Source organism: Spermophilus citellus (genome assembly GCF_964194105.1).
Source record: "Spermophilus citellus genome assembly, chromosome: 1".
Lineage (NCBI taxonomy): Eukaryota > Metazoa > Chordata > Mammalia > Rodentia > Sciuridae > Spermophilus > Spermophilus citellus.
The window spans coordinates 239,083,071-239,103,340 of record NC_138182.1 but is presented as its reverse complement, the minus strand read 5'-3'; the positions used below and the strand labels follow the sequence as shown (position 1 = coordinate 239,103,340).

Below are 20,270 nucleotides of genomic sequence, written 5' to 3'. Positions count from 1 at the left end.
TGTGCCCTCCCTCACCTGCCTCTTCTGCCTTCTACTCCGGTCTTGCTGCAGCAACCAACTGCTCACAGGAATCACCTCACCACAGCTGTGCTGAGTATACTTCAGTTTCCTCTCTTAACACTGTAGCACATGATGTCTGAGGGAAAGGACGTGGAGTATGAGAGGGTTAACATGCCATCTTGACCAACGAGGGAAAGGAATTACTAGACGAAAACTCCCTTTCTGCCGGGCACAGTTGCACATGCCTGTAATCTCAACTAGTCAGGACTAAGGCAAGAGGATTCCAAATTCAAGGCCAGCTTACACAATTTAGTGACACACTCAGCAACTTAACAAGACCCTGTCTCAAAATTTAAAAAAAAAAATGGACTGGGGATGCAGCTCAGTGGTAGAATACCCCTGGGTTCAATCCCCAGTACCACAAATAAACCCTGAAAGCTTCCTTTCTGTCCCTTGGACAAACAGTTCAGAGACTTTTAACATGACTCCTCAGAAAGTCCCAGGGCCCAGAGCAGTGACCAGCTCTAAAGCACATATTTATTTTGACTTTCCTTCCTTCTCTGTTTCCCTCTCCCCATGTTGTTTTGCTTGAGATCACTTATTCACCCAAAATTATCTTTAGCAGACATAAACTGAAAATGTAAGTGGACAGTACCAGGTAATTAAATTAAATGTGCCAACTAACTTTGTAATCTGAAGGTATTTTTATTTGTAATCTGAAGGCAGAAAATGAAATATTTCTTAGGAATAGTCTTAAGATTATATTTGTGTTATCAGCTGTGTATAAAAATTTTGTAACCAAAATCCTCTTAGTGGAATGAACTTCTGGGATGTCATATGTAATTTGCCCAGAAACTGGAGAGATCCTGATATTAATTCTTCAGGAACAAGCATGGTTTGGCCTAACAGTTTACCTGTAGTTTACCTCATTTAGGAGCACTGATTTTCTTTCCTACTAAGTATGTAATTGAATACCACAGATTATAAGTAACTTTTACTTCTATTTCTTGCTTTAAAGACCATTGGATTTTGAATGGTCAGGAATTTTGAGTCTTCAAATTCCTGGTTAGGAAGGTATGAGTATGATCCAGTGAAAAAAATTCCACTCACAAGAACATGGTTAATCTGTTTGGGGGCCAGGATAATTTGAATCAGTTGTTTATTCTGTTTTCTTTGTTATTAGCAGACTTTACAATTTGGAAATTTCTTAAACAGGAAACAACAATTATCATATTTACTGCTGTTTTATTTGTGTCTCTATTTTATAAGATAATTATAATTTTATATGTGTGTGAGTCTCTAAATAAAACATTAAAGGGGTTGGGAATGTGGCTCAGTAGTTAAGTGTCCCTGTGTTCAATCCCTGGTACCCTCCCCCCAAAAAAAAAATCTAAGTACATTATCTCTCATTGATAATCGCTGCTAGCTAATAAATCCTTGGAGGCTTGTTCAAACAAGTTATCACAATTAGCAATGAAGGTATAAGTGTGAATCTAATTAGTTAGTTGGCTTAGCCTATTTCCAGATTAATGTCATATTTATGTGTTTAACCTTTATATTGTGTGAGAATGAATTTTAAAAGGAAGAAAATTATATACCATGTAAGTTTGATTTTTAAGGTATTTTTAAAATAAAGGAGTCTATATGTATTTAAAAAACAACATGGGTAGCTTCACTTAGCATAATCTGCTCTAATGCCATCCATTTCCCTCCAAATTCTATGATTTTGTCATTTCTTATTGCAGAGTAATACTCCATTGTGTATAAATGCCACATTTTTTTAATCCATTCATCTATTGAAGGGCTTCTATGTTGGTTCCACAATCTTGCTATCGTGAATTATGCTGCTATGAACATCGATATAGCAGTGTCCCTGTAGCATGCTCTTGTTAGGTCTTTAGGGAATAGACCGAGAAGGGGAATAGCTGGGTCAAATGGTGGTTCCATTCCCAGCTTTCCAAGAAATCTCCATACTGCTTTCCAAATTGGCTGCACCATTTTGCAGTCCCACCAACAATGAACAAGTGTACCCATTTCCCCGCATCCTCGCCAGCACTTGTTGTTGAAAAATTATATAAGTGGAAGAAACGATTTATAGTAGAGGGGATGGAGAGAGAGAAGGGGAGGGGAGGGGAGGGGAGGGGAGGGGGGACAGTGGAGAATGGGATAGACAGCAGAATATATCAGTCACTAGAAAGGCAATTTGTAAATCAATGGAAATGTAACTGATGTGACACAGCAATCTGTATACGGGGTAAAAATGGGAGTTCATAACCCACTTGAATCAATCTGTGAAATATGGTATATTAAGAACTATGTAATGTTTTGAACAACCAACAATAAAATAATTAAAAAAAAACAACAACATGGGTGGAAAACAAATATAGAATTATAATGGTTATTTGAATGGTAAGTCGATTTTTATTTTCTTCTTTATGCTTTTATATATTTTGTGAAATTGCTATTAAAAGGGTACATTTGTCTTTAATCAGAAAAATGTTTAAAAAGAAAATTAGGGCTGGGGATGTGGCTCAAGTGGTAGGGCGCTCACCTGGCATGCGTGCGGCCTGGGTTTGATCCTCAGCACCACATACAAAGATGTTGTGTCTGCCGAAAACTATAAACATTGATGTGGCTGAATCACTGTAGTATGCTGATTTTAAGTCATTTTGGTATAAACTGAGGAGTGGAATAACTGGGTTAAATGGTGGCTCCTTTCCAAGTTATTCTGAGTTTTTTCCATACTGCTTTCCATAGTGGTTGTACCGATTTGCAATCCCACCAGCAATGTATGAGTGCACCTTTTCCCCCCATATCCTCACCAACAACTTATTACTGCTTGTATTCTTGATAATTGCCATCCTAACTAGAGTGAGATGATTTTCATTTCTCTAATTGCTAGAGATGATGAATATATTTTTTCATATGTTTGTTGGTCAATTGTATTTCTTCTTCTGTGAAGTGTCTGCTCAGTTCCTAGCCCATTTATTTATTGGGTTATTTGTTTTATTTGATGTTAATTTTTTTGAGTTCTTTATGTATCTTAGAGATTAGTGCTTTGTCTGAGGTGCATGTGGTAAAGATTTTTTTTCCCCATTCTGTAGGCTTTCTCGTCGTATTATAGGTTGTTTCCTTTTTTGAGAAGAAGGTTTTTACTTTGAATCCAACCCATTTATTGATTCTTAATTTTACTTCTTGCACTTTAGGAGTCTTGTTCAGGAAGTCAGGTCCCAAGTCAACATGATGAAAATTTGGGCCCACTTTTTCTTCTATTAGATGCAGGGTCTCTGCTCTAGTGTCTAAGTCTCTGATCCACTTTGAGTTGATTTTTGTGCAGGGTAAGAAATAGAGGTTTAATATCATTTTGCTACCTATGGATTTTCAGTTTTCCCAGCACCATTTATTGAATAGCCATCTTTTTTCCAGTGTGTGTTTTTGGCACCTTTATCTAGTATGAGATAACTTACTTAAGTGGGTTTGTCTCTGTGTCTTCTATTTTGTACCATTGGTCCACATGTCTATTTTGGCACCAAAACCATGCTGTTTTTATTACTATAGCTCTGTAGTATAGTTTAAGGCCTGGTATTGTGATGCCTCCTGCTTCACTCTTCTTGTTATGGATGCTTTGGCTATTCTGGGTCTCTTATTTTTCCAAATGAATTTCATGATTGCTTTTCTAGTTATATGAAGAATGTCATTGGGATTTTAATAGGAATTGCATTAAATATGTATAACAATTTTGGTAGTATGGCCATTTTGACTATTTAATTCTACCTATCCAAGAGCACAGGAGATCTTTCCATCTTCTACGATCTTCTTCAATTTCTTTCTTTAGTGTTCCATAGTTCTCATAGTAGACATCTTTCACCTTTTTTGTTAGATTGATTCCCAAGTATTTTAATTTTTTTGAGACTATTATGAATGTGGTGATTTTCCTAATTTCTCTTGCAGTGGATTCATTGTTTATGTATAGAAATGCATTTGATTTATGGGTATATTGTTTTTATATCCTGCTACTTTGCTGAATTCATTTATTAGTTCTAAAAGTTTTCTGGTGGAATATTTTGGATCTGTGTCTTACCATGTGAGGAAAGGGAGGAAGGGCCCATGATTCTAAATATAGAATCATGTCATCAGCAAATATTGATAGTTTGATATTGATAGTTACAGCTTCTGCAATAGCCATCACTGAACTGCTTGCAGAACTTGCCTGGACTATGTGTCACTTGTATGCATTATGAACTCACTTGTATGCATTGTGAACTATCTGTTGGTGCAGCGACTTGTGGTAGTGTTGGGGTATTTATGCTGATGGTGTCATCAGTGGTACAATTTTTCCAAAAGGAGCCGTCAATTGGCTTGGTGTATCTTCCTCCCTTCTGCTTGTTATGATCGTTAAGCTAAAATTTGGGGGCCAACAGAGGTGAGGCAAAGAACCTCACACCCCCCCCCCCCCGCTGGTACAAAGACCTATCCACAGGTGTGGCTGTATGCTGGACCGGTAGTCAGTGACGGGTAAGATCCAATTGCAATGGTACCAACCTAAGACAGGAGGCTGATGCCTTGAGGTCAGTTCATCTGATGATGGGTAAGGACCATATGTACTATTGGACAGCCTAAGGCAGGCATGGTCCCTAAGCCACATGCTTGTTGTTTAAACAGAGGGGGAGATGTTGAGAGCCACAGCCGAAGGGGCCCCAGCAAACTTCCAGCTGCCAGCAAACTTTCAGACTGCCAGCTGATGATTGGCTCACAGCGGCCCCAGCAACATCTAGCTCATTGGCTCCTCTGCGGTGATGCTCATTGGGGGACTTCTTTGGCTCCGCCCACACGACCCAGCCAATCGGCATCAAGAGCAGCAGGATTGTGGGAGGTGGTGAGGCTTGTGTTTGTGGGAGAGGCTTGTGGGAGAGGCTTGTGGGAAGCCAGCGGTGGTGGCAGTTAGGCTCTGAGGGTTTTTCCTGAGGAGCTGTTTTGTTTGACGTGAGTGGTTCTAAAAATAAAGTTAGTTTCTTTTGACAAGTGGCTCCTGAATTGTGCCCAGCCAGACTGCGGCACTTTTCCTATTCGTATCTCTTTAATTTCTTGCATCTGATTGCTCTAGCTAGAGTTTCAAGGACTATGTTAAATAGAAGTGGTGAAAGAGGGCATCCCTGTCTTGTTCCAGTTTTTAGAGGGAATACTTTTAAGTTGTTAATCTGTCCTTAGGTTCATCTAGCCATGTGAAGAACTAAAGGAAAAGCCTTCCAGGCAGAAAGCAAAAAGGGCCAAATGAAGTGCAGTAGTGTGATTAAAGAACAGAGAAGAAGCCAGTGAGGCTGGCATGTATTCAGCAAAGGGAAATTGAAATGGAATGAGATTGGAGAGGTAGGCAGGTCACCTGGAGCTTTGTCAAAATTGGGTTCTTTAGAAGCAGACATGAGACAGAGTTGGGGTACAAGATATTTATCAGGCATCCTGGTTAAAGGAAAGCGGAAGGAAGTAGAAACAGAGGACAAAGTCAGACTGTAATGCAGCCCCAGCAAAGCTCAGTGGGAAACTCTGGAGCAAGTATTATCCATCATAGTTCTCTTAACCTCTGGTTAAAAGAGAGGCCTTTATGCCCCTGTTTGTCTCACTTGTCACTGGATGTGGGCTGCCTTGAGAAACCACTAATTGCCGCAGTCTTGGCTGGGCACAGAATCACGAGCCACTCAAGCAGGAACAAAACTTTATTTTTGAAAAAGCCGCCAATACTCCGTAGGCGCCGGCAAGCCAAACCCGGTCCTCCCACGCGGGCGTCTGCCAGAACTGCGCGTCCCCCCCGGAACCGGGGGGCCCGGACCTCCCCCGGAATTTCCTCCTACTATCCTTCCCCAACCAATGGGAACTCTCCAGGAGTCCCGTAACATGAGTCCGGTAGCAGGCCAAGGTGAACAGCAGGAGCCCAATTTGCATATGAATGTAAATCTTAACATAATCATATCATCTCAGTGGCTAGCTGGCGTCACTTTACAACCAAAGGTACCATGCATCATTTATCTGCTTGTGGCTCCTAGCATCTGCCCCCTTCTGTTTAATTAAGCAACAAGCAATGTGGCTAGGGACCGTGCCTGGTAGGTTGTCCAATTCAACATATGGTTCTTACCCGTCATGGGAGAACTGACCTTTAGGCGTCAGCTTCCTGTCTTAGGTTGAATCCACCGCAATCAGATCAACCCGTCACTGACTACCGGTCCAGCATTCAGCCATGCTTGTGGATAGGCCTATGCACCAGTGGGGGGGGTGAGGTTCTTGCCTCACCTCTCACTAGCAAGTTCGCTCTCTCTGCAGCTGGCGCACATGCTAAAGTGGTTGACAGCTGAGGCTGTCTTGTCATAAAACAACAACTCCTCCTCCTCCTTCCCTGCCCATATGCATTGAATAACATCACAAAAAATACTTTGAGAGAATGATCATTAACTTTTAGGGCTGCCAGTTAGCTGGAAGGCCCTCATCTGTGGTGGTGAAGGGGGATGTTACCTTGGACCTTGTCTGTGTCTTAGCATGTTAGGAAAGGGAGGAAGGGCCCAACTAAAATAGGGCAAAGCTGCTAGGGGTCAGGGAACACTGGAGCCAAGCAGCATTTATACTGGGTCCTGTGGTGTGCTATCTTGCTGAGAACTGTACAAGGCAATAATGAATGGTAGAGAATGCAATGGAAGCACTATTTCAAGTCTAGGCTAATTGTGCAACCTTAAGCTAGCCCTTTGAGCCTCAGTGGTCTTTGAACATATTTAAAATGAAAATGTCTATTAGACATCTAAATCTAATGAGTTCAATAGTTGGATTTACAGCTCTGCAGCTTACGAATTAGTTAGGCCTGAAAGTATAAATTTGAAATTCGTTAGCATGTGGAGACATGAAATTTGTGAAATAGAAAGTTACTCAGGGAGAGAGCAAACAAAAAGAACAGGGCCAAGGGGCTGGGGTTGTGGCTCAGTGGCAGAGCACTTGCCTACCACGTGTGAGGCACTGGATTCAATCCTCACCACCACATAAAAATAAGAGGAAGGCATGTGTCCATCTACAACTAAAAAAAAAGAAAAAAGAACAGGGCCAAAAATTAAGTCCTCAAGAACTTCTTGAGTCCTGAAGTGTTCAGAAATTTGGCTACAAAGAAAGAACTAATGGTTTGATACAAGATACTTAGATATCTTATAGACATATTAAATTCAGTATATTTAAAATGGAACTACTCCTCCTCTTCTGTATTCCCTACTGTGGCTAATGGCATTATCCATCATCACTCCTTAGAAATAGGCTCATCCTGATCTTCACCTCTATAATACTTGGTGACCAAGACCTTTCTCCTTTTGAGTGTCTTAACATTCCATATTTTCCTCTCCATCTCACTTGCCCTGGTTCCTGCCCTAATGAATTGCTCACTTACATTTCTGCAGTAATATTCTATCTGATCTCTCTAGTCTAGTCTTGCCTCCTTCTGATCCACTTTCTACAGCTACTAGTCATCTTTTTAAAAATAAGGTATAAACATGTAAATCTCCTGTCCATGATTGTCAGATTGAGCAAATAGAAACACAGTACACCCCATTAAATTTAATTTCAGATAAATAATAACTAAATGTATGTCCCATGCAATATTTATGACAAATACCAAACATTTGAAATTCAAATATAGCTGAACATCCTGTATTTTATCTGGAAATCCTGCTCTTGCTTCAAAGTCCCAGATGTTTTTTCATTGCTTTCAGGATAAAATCTAAAAATTCTCAGATTGCTTTACAAAAGTCAGCATGTTCTGATCTATGCATACTGTAGGAAACATTTAGTGTCCTGAATTTGTGTGCTGCTTTACTACTCCATCCCTCTGAACACATGCTTACTTATTCCTAGAATGTTCCCTTTTCTCAATTTTATGATTTCTTCCCCAAAATTTAAGATTCAAGTGTAACCTTCTGCAAGAAGTCATTTCTAACCCTCTAGTCCCTACTCTGTGTATAATCATCAGTATACTGGCTTTTCTTCTGCATTTTCATAATATTCTTTACTTAATATTATCACAGACCTTATCATATTATAATTTAGTTACTTTTTTACCTTTCTTCCCTAGACTGTAAATTCCTGGCACAGGGTAAATGTTGTCTATCTTTGACACATAGTGTGCTCAGTTACCATATGAATGAACCAATGAATGAGTGAATGGGAAAATAGGAAAGGACCCCTAAGCATTACCAACATAATGGCCATTGGTGCTAACCCAGCTTTTCTCTATCTTGACTTCTGGCATTAGTGCAAGCTATCTCCTTTTCTTATCCTCCTCTTTGTCCCCCAACAAAGCTTCATAAGAATAAGGATCCTTGGGCTGGGGTTGTGGCTCAGCAGTAGAGCGCTAGCACAAGGCCCTGAGTTCGATCCTCAGTACCACATAAAAATAAGTAAATAAAATAAACGTATTGTGTCCAACTACAATTAAAAAATAAATATTTTAAAAAAAAATAAGGAGCCTTGAAATGTAGGTGTTCAGTATGTATTTGTTGAATGAATGAAAAATGTATGAATGATTGAACATCTCTTTCAGTGCCACAGCCCTGTTGTCTCTGCATCGGGTCCTCAGGAGTGCAATTTTTGGCCAGTTTTTATTCTTTAGGGCAGGCTCTGTAATTCTGAGCTTCAGCTTCTTTAACTCTTGTCTCACCTCTTTCCCAACTTCTATTCTTCCTTCTCTCAATATAGAGGAGAACTCGTTTCTCCCTACAGTAGATGGCTCAATAAATGTTAGCAATCATACACTGATGAAACCTCTTCTTTTCTCCAAGGCTCTTGCCTCCCTTCTTTTTCTTCACCTCTCACAGAGGCCAAGCCCAGAAAGCAATAAGAATATGACATTACCTTTTGTCCCAGGGATTTTGGTCTTTCCACTTTTTACACAAGGGAGCAAGGTTTTCTTTGTTTCCCACTCGAGTAGTTCAATTAAGTAGGATTAAAGTGACTAATTATTTTTTATTAATGTTTAGCTGCTGTTTTTTTTCAATTAAGTAATTGTGTCTTTTGCTCAGAGGTCTTTTTTTCCCCATATATGTGAAAGTTCATTTATTTTATTAAAGGAAATAGCACCCACAAAACTATTAATGACTTGAGCTCTGTGATTAGTTCATTGTAGTGACATTTTGAGATTTAATAATTATTCTGGCTCAAGGTCAAAGAAATAAAACTCAATGCCAGAAATTCCTAGCCAGAAAAAAATACAAACAAACCTTACAATTGTCCCCTCAAATAACAAGAACCATTGGGATTCACTTCTTGTAATTAGAAATGTTTTTTTTTTTTAATGAGGAGGAAAGTTCAAGCAAGCATGTCAAAACAACAAACTCAGTGTACATTTTCATTATTGTAATTGATCAAAGGATGTTTGCAATAGATTTGAATGTGAATAAATTAAATGTGACACTGATTTGGCAGAGGCATACTAGTGATTAGCAAGAACATGTAGCAGGAATAACGTCTGCTAAAGTATAACTCGCTTGGTTGTTGTTTCATTCTAATAGATTTCTTAGCAACCCAGTGCTAGCATACTAACCTAATTGCTATCATTTATTTACCCTTTTGGTTCCTACTCCCATCTGGGCAAGATTAAATCCATTTTTTTTTATCATTGTCTAGCAAGGCTTGCCTTGGGTCTGAACCCAGAAAACCTTTTAAAGATCTCTATGCCTCCCCAATTTTTTCTCTTCTTTCTTTCCTAGACTAGAAAATGGTGTTCTAATGACTTATTTCATTCTGGCAGTTCAAATTGAGGAACTAGAAAATATAGTTTAGTTAAACAATTTGGCAATATTTTCAACCTTAGACATCACTATAGCATTTGCTAGGTCTGAATTTCTTCTTAGTATGTTACAAATATATTGTTAAAAAAGCATCTGGAGATTGGGAGGGGTGTGTACCTCAGTGCTAGAGTGTTGGACTAGAATGTATAAGGCTCTGGATTCTATTTCCAGCACACAGAAAAAAATCAGCTTAGAACGTTTAAAACATTAAATTCCCATTATAATTATTTTGAAGGTTGGAGACTGGTATATTCCAGTATTTAAGGTTGTAACACCTTTTCTAGGTACTTATAGTGTAGGGTTCAGGACATACTTCATGTTGAATTTTATTTATAATCTATTTATTAAACTCTTGTATTTTTCAAAATTTGTTTTGACTTAAAGACAATGTACTCATACTTTTAAATGTTGAATATTCATTAAAATAAAAATTATTCATTAGCATGTGTAGTTTAAATTATGGAAAGAAATTAATGTAGCTATCAAAGTCAAGTTTATCCTGTATGTAACATATATCTGGTAAGAGGTAAGAACATATGGATTAGGGAAATAATCTGTCTATTTATTAGGGAAATAAACTGTCTAACAATGAAGCACTGTGTAATTTATTTTAACCTGTATTTAGATTTTGTTTTGGCATGTGTGTGAAATTAAATTTGAACAGAATATATATATATAATATACTTGGAATTCTCAAGTACTTGAAGTTAAATGGAGACCATTTGTAAATACTAAACTCCAGAGGAGCATGGAGCCAGAACATCAAAGAAGAACCAGGGTATGATGTGTATATATGTATTCAACCTGCATAAGTCTGAATTTTTTTATAGTTAGATTCATAACACTTTCAAAGAAACTTGATAATTCCCTAACAAAACATTAACTCTATTTCATTTCCATGGAGTCTATTGATACAAAAATTAAATGACTCAGGGTTTAGCTCATGGTAGAGTGCACATTAAGCATATGCAACATCCTGGATTCAATCCCCAGCATCATAAAAATAAATAAATAAATAAACAAACAAACAAACACAAAAATAACTTGGGATTTTATTATCGTGGAATGTTATATTTAACAGGAATATCACACCGTCAGCATTATGTGTGTATATATAAAGCATTAAACACCTCATGATAGAATAATTCTGAGATTTTTTTGTTGTTGTTCTAATTTGTTATACATGACAGTAGAATACATTTTGACACATCATACATGAATGGAGTATATCTTCTCGTTCTTCTGTTTGTCTGAAATGCTTTTGTATGTCTACTTAGATCTGCATCTATATATTCAATTCCATTTAATAGTATAGACTCAGAATTGTTACCTTTTTTGGCCCTAGAGACACAAAACAGTTTATATATTTGACAGAAATCTCTTGAGATACCCTTTTTGGGAGGTAGGGAGTACTGGGATTGAACTCAGGGCACTCAACCACTGAGCCATATTCCTGGCCCTATTTTGTGTTTTTTTATTTAGAGACAGGGTCTCACTGAATTGCTTAGTGCCTCACTTTTGCTGAGGCTGGCTTTGAACTTGCAATCCTCCTGCCTCAACCTCGTGAACCACTGGTATTACAGGCATGTATTGCAGCTTGAGATAGCCTTTTTAACTCACCTGAATATTTCTCAGCTCTTCTTTTTCCCTAGAACTTGCCAAGTAATCTAAACTTCAATCCTCATGATAACTTCATCACAGAGCACTTTTCTGCTCTCTCCCTTCTCTCAGATTTTTGCAGTTCCAAGACCCAGTTTTGCATTGCCTCAATTTCCTTTTTCTCTCTCAATGCATTACTGAAGAGATCTCTATTTCTATTCTGCCATTTGTTTCGCCTCCTTTTTATAGTATAAATACCCATTTCTGTTATCTAATAACTCAGAGTCATAACTGATTATTAGAACTGAATTCCTCACTATTTGGGAAAACTCAGATGTACTAGGATTTCACATAAGGGACTATGTGAAACAAATGGAATAACTATAATGATCATATCATGCCTAGTGTCGGTGAGTAAACTAAATATGACAGCATATTAATAAATTGCATATTTAGGCTTTGTTTTTTAAAAAAAAATTTGAAAGCTTTTTGCATTACCATACAAAGGAATTTGCAACACTGAGTACAATAGTAGTACAGCTACTGTAAGTGCTCTTAGCACAATGATAGTTTTGGAAAGGATTTGAACTACAGCTTTGGTGGAGGGTGGGAGGAATTAAGTTCACATTACTGAATAGTCACAGTAGCCATTAATATGTCTTTTACAAAAACAGTGATAAGTTTGTTGAAGGCATTCATAGCTTCTCCTTGTTTAAATTTCCTTTTTAATCTAATCCTTCAGAATGACAGTTAAAATTTTGACAAAGAAAAAATGTATACATAATACTGATGAATCTGGGGTTCTTTTTAAGGAATATTTTGACATACAAGATTTTGACACAGCTTTTGCTTTCTCCATTCTCAGCATGGTTTCTTTCTCTTCTTCCCTGAGACTGGTGGAGAATAATATCCTTCAGTACTTCCAAGGACTCTTTGTGACCCTCCTAGAATGGGATTGACTTTCTAATTGTCAACTTCATAAGGCTTCACTTCAGGCAAACAAGAAACATTATTGACATACTGTTACAAATCTTAAATCAGGGGAGCCAGGACGATGGTATAAGACGTGGAATGCTTGGTGAGCAGAAGCTCCTTATTGATTGGGAATAGAGGGGCAATGAGACAGGCTGAGTGAGGGATTTGAGGGCTGCATGTACAAACAGTAGTCCTCTTGCCTCTCGGGCTATACTTTTTTATTTATTTATTTATTTTTATTGTAATGGGGATTGAACCTAGGGATGCTCAACTACAGAGCCACATCCCCAGTCTTTTTTAGTTTTTGTTGTTGTTGTTGTTGTTGTTGTTGTTTAGATTGGGTCTTGCTAAGTTGTTAAATTGGCTTTGAACTTGTGATCTTCCTGCCTCAGCCTCCCAAACTGCTGGGATTACAAGTGTGTGCCACCAGGCCCACTCAGGCTATACTTCTAAACTGGGTTTGTAAAGCTTGAGAACTCTTCTTAGTAGTATAGTCATGTTGAGCTACAAGATTCATAGTGGTTTTACTGGGCAGTGTGATGATCATATCCTCAGGGATTTAAACTGGATGGACAAGTTATAGAGCAGCCATCACCTAGCAAAGCATTCCAAGTCTGTGTTTTCCTCTGCAATGAAGTTCTTCCTTCTTATTATTTCTAGCAGTTTATTTTATTGTGTAGCTTTAGGTTTCCATCTTGTACCATGTACCTTTAACTGGAGTTCCTGTGATGTTTCTTGTAGTAGATTGCCTTGTAGATGTTTCTTTTGCTTGAGACAAATTCACTTTTTTGTCTGAAAATGTTTTTATTTCTTCATTTTTAAAGGATATTTTCACTGGATTCAGGATTTTAAATTGGCAGTTTATCTTAAAGCACTTTAAAGTCATTCCACTATCTTATTGGTAGCTTTGTTTCTGATGAGAACTCAGTGCTATTTGTCTCTTCTATAAATGTGTATGTCCCCTCTCCCCCATGGTTAGCTTAAGATTTTTCTCTTTATCATTAGTTTTTATCAATTTGATTTTGATGTACTTGGATTTTATGATTATTCTGCTACAGATTTATATTTTTATCTGTTTGGGATTTTTAGTCATTCTTTCCTCTTCAGTGACTCCATTTGCATGTTAGGCCACTTGACACTGTCCCACAGCTCCCTGAGGCTCTGTTCAGTTTTTAAGCTAAAAAAAAAAAAAAAAAAAAAAAAAAAAAAAAAAAAAAACCTACTTGCTTCAGCTTATATATCTTCCATTGCCTTATTTTCAGATTGTTCTTCTGCAGTGTCTAATCTGTTAATCACTCCATTAAATATTTCATTTTATATATTTTATTTTTCACTTCTAGAAGCCCATTTCTTTTTAAGTTTCCATTTATTTCCTCTTAATGGACATTTTTCCTTTAAATCTTTGAACATTTTTATTTTGATAAAATCTGTTAATTTTCTGTTATTTGAGTCTGTTTCCATTAACTGATTTTCAATCATACTTTTCTCCTTTTTGCTTCTTGGTTGCATGATGAACACTGAAATATTATTTTGTTTAATGTCTGGCTTTGTTGTCTTCCTTTAGAAAATATTGATTTTGTTCAGGAGAACCATTAATTGGCATGTGTGTTAGCCCAAACTTTTGGAAGATTATTTTTAAGTTTTGTTAGGATAGATCTAGATTAGTGCAGTCCAATAGTTTCTGTTTCTGCAATGATGGGAATATTTTGTATCTGTACTTTGCAGTATGATAGCCAAGATGGCTGTTAAATACTTGAAATGTGGCTAATGCAATCAAACTGAATTTTTTTACTTTAACTTTTTTTAGTGAATGAATTAAACAGTCACTACTTTGAAATCCACCTATACCTTATTTGTACTATCACTACCCAGCCACCAGTTTTTGCCCAATCTCTACAGCAGCTCATTGAGGAATACAGTATTGTTATCTCCATTTTACACATAAAGAAACTGAGCAGAGAGAGGTTAAGTAACAATCCTTGGGTCACAGAGCTAGTAAAATGGAAAAACTGGGATTTGTATGCAGGTAGTCTGACTTCAGACCCCATTTTCTTAACCACCATTGAAAAGCTTTCAGAGGAATCTTAACAATGGAAAGAGTAACTAATGAGTATTTTAAGTGTAAACACCAATACATACATAATCACATTTTTTAAAGATTCATAATTTTAAACCAATAGTAATGTTTGGCTTACATTAGAATATGGAAGAATTTGTAATCTGTATAGACCTGTCAATCTTTAAAGGAACTCTATAGAGACTACTTAAAGGGAACAGAAAGAAAAAAGATACTTCATTTGGCATCATATTTTTATAAAAGCATAATTACCGTGTCATATATTGTCAACAATCTTAGGAAACATAATACTGTTATCAATTAATTTTATCCTCATTTTCAAAGAAAGAAATTAGTATTGAGAAAGTTAAGTGACTTTTTTGGTGTCACACAGCTAGTGAAAGGTAGATTTGGGTTGGAACCCTGAATCAAAGAATAATCTACATGGATAATCATCACAATGTTATTTTTTAAATGAAGTGAAATATTGGGAAAAATAGAGTAATTGTTAAATAAATCATGGCAAAATATAAAGTGATAAAATGTCAACAGCCATCTTTTTTTAAGTTTAAGAAAAAACATTGACAGGAAGAAAAGCAATAGGTAAAATGATAAATGTGCTTTTAAAATACAAACTATAAAGAAAGCTCCCCTGGCTTCTGATTTGTCCCTACACAAAACACTAGAACATAAAGAAACTGAAATTTTTAATTGATAAATACATGGAGACAAGGTGAGGTGATATTGTTCCAAGGAATTCTAAGGAAAAAAATCTTTGCTTTAGGGTAGTTTCCATGCTAAAATAGACTTTCTTAATATAATTCCTACTTTCATTGGTTAATACCAAATGGTTACAAAATTAGATTTCCTTTTATAAATGATTTATGTTCTGTTTAATTTCCCTAGAAGCTATTAGCAGGGTTCTGCCTGGTAGCAATTAGTTTACAAAATAATAATAATATCCCATTGTAGCAGCTTATGCCTATAATCCTAGCAGCTCAGGAGGCTGAGAAAGGAGCATCACAAGTTCAAGGCCAGCCTCAGCAAGTTAGTGAGGCCCAATGCAACTTAGTGAGACCATCTCAAAATTAAAAATAAAAAGGGCTGGGGATGTGGCTTAGAGGTTAAGCATCCCAGGGTTCAATTCCTGATACCAAAAAATAATAAATAATTTTTCTAGGAAAAAGTATAGTCTCCATGTTTTTCAACTCTGCAATCTTTAATCCATCTGCACATGTCAAAATGATCACCATAATCATTAGTGGCTTTTCAATTATTTAAATAGCTGTTTTATAAGACAGAAATTGAGTTGGAAAAGTAATGTTTTTTTTGTTTTATATTTTTTTAGTTGCAGATGAACAGCATGCATGAGGCACTGGGTTCAATTCTCAATACCACATATAAATAAATAAATAAAGGTCCATTGACAACTAGAAACAATATTTTTTAAAAAGAGTAATGTCAAAGAAATATTATTTGAAAGCAAGAGAAATAAGAGACGCTTTTTTCTTTTTCTTATTTATTTATTTGAGGTGCTAGTGATTGAATCCAGGGCTTCATGTAAATTAGTGAAGTACTCTACCACAGAGCTACATCCCATCCCCCGTTATTCAGAGGGCACATCTGTGTACCAACTATGCAACTGCAGCAATGGTGGTGAAGTAAATAGAGTAGGCATGGGCACAGTTTTGGGGAATGTGACTGATGTTATTTTGCCAAGATCAAGCAAGCTCCATGTCAGCCTGAGTAGCCTCTTGCTACTTGAGATCAGTTACTAGGGTAAGTTTAACCTGGCCCTGAACCTTCCATTCTGCTCCCCAGATTGAGCTTCATATGAAGACACAGGAACTTGAAAAACATGGCAATACCAAAAAAGTATTCTTGTCTAACTTGCATTATTTCCAATATCACAGGAAAGGATTACCTTTGTGTAAAATCACCTCATGTAAGAGTTCTATATGGTATAAGAAAAGCAAAGTCTGATTTCTCTACTCTCACCCTCACTTGTTAGCAGCTGCCCCTAAACTTCCTGTGGTTATTAAACTATGCATGGGGATTTGCTCTGTATTGTGAAAACTACAATAACGTTTATAAATATTGTTCTTTTTTCATATGTTTGAGGGAGAAATTTCATTAGATGGGCCATCCTTCATATATAAGTCTATAACACTATAGCAATTTTTTAAATTTTAATTTTGTTCACATGTCAGGGAGAATACTGAAGATTGAATCCAGGGACTCCCTACCACTAAGCTACAGCCCTTTTTACTTTTTGAGACACAGTCTCACTAAGTTGCCCAGGTGTTGAGATCCACCTCCTGAGCCTCTCAAGTAGCTGGGATTATAGGCATACGCCGCCTTCTCTTAACTTCAACCCATTATTTTAAATATTGGTGCTTATGGTTTTAAAGGACTATACTACTTGAAATTCACTTTAGAAACAGAAAGATTACATCATAGATGCTGTGATGTTGCCCTTTAAAGTGTCGTTTTTTAAAAGTGGTAAATTTTTTTAAAAACTTAAGAACTTGTTTTTTTCAATGTTGTGATATTAGTTACATTAATGTTCTAATTTTTTTGTATTATAAATGACATTTATTCCTACAGAAAAATCAGAAAACCCAGATAAGCAAAAACAACATTAAAATTTTTCATCCATGGGCTAGAGTTGTAGCTCAGTGGTAGAGCACTTGCCTAGCACATGTGAGGCACTAGGTTTGATCCACAGCACCAACTAATAACAAAATAAAGGTATTGAAATTTTTTAAATTCACTTAAAAATAATCAAGATAGATAGAAGAAAAACATTTCATCTGTTTTTAAGATGCACATCTTTTTAAATTTTGGCATCACTGAAATCAAGGATGAATACAAAAGCTTAAATGCCTTTAGTGGTACATTTAAGGCCGCTTCTTAAATGCGATGGTCTTGTGTTTAGTAAAATAGCTAAGAGATTGTTACTTTGGGTATAAATCCTTCCAGATAGAATAGCAAATCTGAGAAACAGAAGTGCACTGCACAGATTGTACTGATCTCAGGAAGCATTTCCAATAGCAAAGTGCCTTTGGAACTAGTGTCCAGGGCATACTGAACTCAGATTCCATTCCTGTCCTCTGCCATTATCGCTCTAAAGAAGGGGAGATAGATGGCTTGGATTTGGAACCATAAGGTGGCCTTAGCATTAACACTTTAGTTCCCACAAAAAAGAATTTTAAGGCAGAAAATAGTTGATAATCTTTCAAATTCTTTCATTAAGTGACTTATGCTCCTGTGTAATATTTCATGTTTAATAGCTTATTTCCATTTTGGGATAGAAACTATTTCTATTCTGTGGTCCTTCATGTCTATTTCTACCATAAAATCTTAATATAAAATGAGAATGATTTTAACAGGTAATCAAATTTTTTAAAAATTATCCTGTATATATCCACAAATTTAATTGAAAAAGCAAGTATCATGTATGTATTTTTTTTATTTTTATTGACTTTTGTTTTCATAAAACCTTTCTTTGGTATTTAAGCTTTTAATTTAATATTTTTTCTATTTATATGTATATATGTGCAGGAAATATTAAAGAATGAGAAATATAGAGAAGAAATGAAAATTAAAAGTCAAGATTTTTATGAAAAAGAAAAACTCCTTAGTAAAGAGACCATCAAGGAACACTTGCCTCCACCTGTTCAAACTCACATTAAAGGGCATGCCTCTGCTCCATACTTTGGAAAGGAAGAACCCTCAGAGGCACCCACCAGCACTGGTAAAACCTTTCAGCCAGGATCTTGGATGCCACAAGATGGCAAGAGCCAAAATCAATGAATTGCACTGATGAAATCATTTAATTTACATGGATATAACAATTTTAACAAATAAAAGGTTGGTTACTTTATATTTTCTGGGTATATAATAACTCTGTGTTCTAGCTTAAGAATTCATTTTTAGTACCCATAAGTAACATGAGATTATGAAGCATTAAAGTGTAAATTCTTTAGCCTTAAATCTTACACTTGATTTAGTCCTCATCTTGTTCATGAATTTGCTTAGAATTGCTTTTCCCTTCTTTAGATTACTACTCTAAGGAGTGTTCAGGTAGTTGTGAATGCTCAGTGCATATAGGATCCTTAGGGTGGAAGGATATATCTTGGCAGAATAAGGGTAGTGGCTCTCCCAAATGATAAAATATAAAAGGAAAAACTGATATTTTTATTTTTGTTGATGTACCCTATTAAGATTCCAAAGGACTACGGGCTGGGGTTATGGCTCAGCAGAAGAGCACTTGCCTGGCATGTGCAAGGCGCTGGATTCGATCCTCAGCACCACGTAAAAATAAATAAAATAAAGGTATTGTGTCCAACTAAACTAAAAAATAAATATTAAAAAAAATTCCAAAGGACTAATCAAAAACATGAACTTGGATAAAATGTGTAAATGCAAAGAAATTTAGCTCATAAAAAGGAACCACCTTGCTGAGAAAATGGGACAAAAACTACCTTATGGTTAAACTGTGGCTGGAGTTTGGAGAGGAATTAGGACCAACAGGAGACAATCCATCATAGAAGTCTTAAAGGACAGTAAAGAGAGAAATGGGATAACTGGAGTTCCATGAGAATGAAATTTACTTTGAAAAAAAAAAAAAAAACATGGACGAGTTCTCAAAGCAGAATGCAATTCCACTGATAGCTGGGAATCAGTGGTTTGTATATTGAAGAAAAATGTAGACAGATGACACTGACAACATGCAAAAGTACTCTCGAAGGGTCATTTTCTAGAGTGCACAACTAAGTTTTCATTATTTTAATGTAGAGTTTATCTCACAGTGTTTGGCGTAGAGTAGATATTTAATAAATATTCACTAAACAAAAACCCAAACTTTTATGCTCTGAATAATGCAAGAAAATCGTTGGTTAAATATTAATAATGTATTCCTAAAACCACATACACTGAAATGTTTAAAGGTAAAAATTCTAATAACTACAGAAAAATACAACTATTTTATAAAGCATTTACACTAAAAAAAAAAAAAGTAACTGACAAAATCACCATAACATACTGAATGACAAAAGAGCCTAGGTGATAATTTGAGTGTTCCAACAGCCCTGTTAATAGCAAGTTAAACATTTTGTCTTGTCAGATCACTACCAAGCAGTACTGTATTTTACCACAGAGGCAAAAAAGGAACTAGCCATTAGGTAATATAAAAGAAGTTACAATTTGTAGTAATAATTGGATTGTGACTCAGTTAACATGTTCTTAAATCCTGGCTTGAAAATTGTAAATACTTTTAGCATGCTAGAGTGTCTCTACTGCCAAATTTCTATTAACTTATTAATTTCATCCTATGTACATCTTTTGCAAATGTTTTCCATATAGTGTTTTTAAATATCTTAGCATATGGCAGAATTTACATTAATTTTTAGTTTTCATTTTAAAATACCTGTTTTACATAAGCAACATAAGAAAATCTTAGCCAAGAATCTTTGTGGGAAACTGCGTTATGTTCAAATAAAATGATGATACTGGCCCAACACAATTAGTAGAGCATGTAAAGTCAAGGCAGTTTTGAGAGGTGGGAATGAAGGTCATAATAATCCACCCATACTCCTCTCCTCCAGGCAAGTGTGTAGGATGACTACATTGTTAGAGGATGTTTTTAGGGGATGTTCTATATTTTAAAATGAACTATAATCTTGTCCTGATTAAGTTTTGCCTTTCCAAGCAACTTTTTTAAAATACCTAGCTTTGGGCTGGGGTTGTGGCTTAGTGGCAGAGTGCTTGCCTTAGCATGTGTGAGGCACTGGGTTCAATTCTCAGCACCACATATAAATAAATAAATAAAT

General features: G+C 36.3%; 1 protein-coding gene across 2 annotated transcripts in view; it reads left to right on the top strand.

The window, feature by feature from the left end:
- The window catches only part of NDUFAF2 (NADH:ubiquinone oxidoreductase complex assembly factor 2), a 218,530-nt gene that overhangs the window by 133,020 nt on the left and 65,240 nt on the right, over positions 1-20,270 (top strand). The window contains exon 4 of one of the 2 annotated variants that reach the window (XM_081291121.1): positions 18,001-18,322. The exons of the other annotated variant lie outside the window; for it this stretch is intronic. Within the exon in view, the coding sequence (XP_081147247.1) occupies positions 18,001-18,252 (252 nt within the window). The 3' untranslated portion in view covers positions 18,253-18,322. Of the gene's footprint in view, positions 1-18,000; positions 18,323-20,270 lie in introns of those variants that run through there. 2 annotated transcript variants of the gene reach the window in all.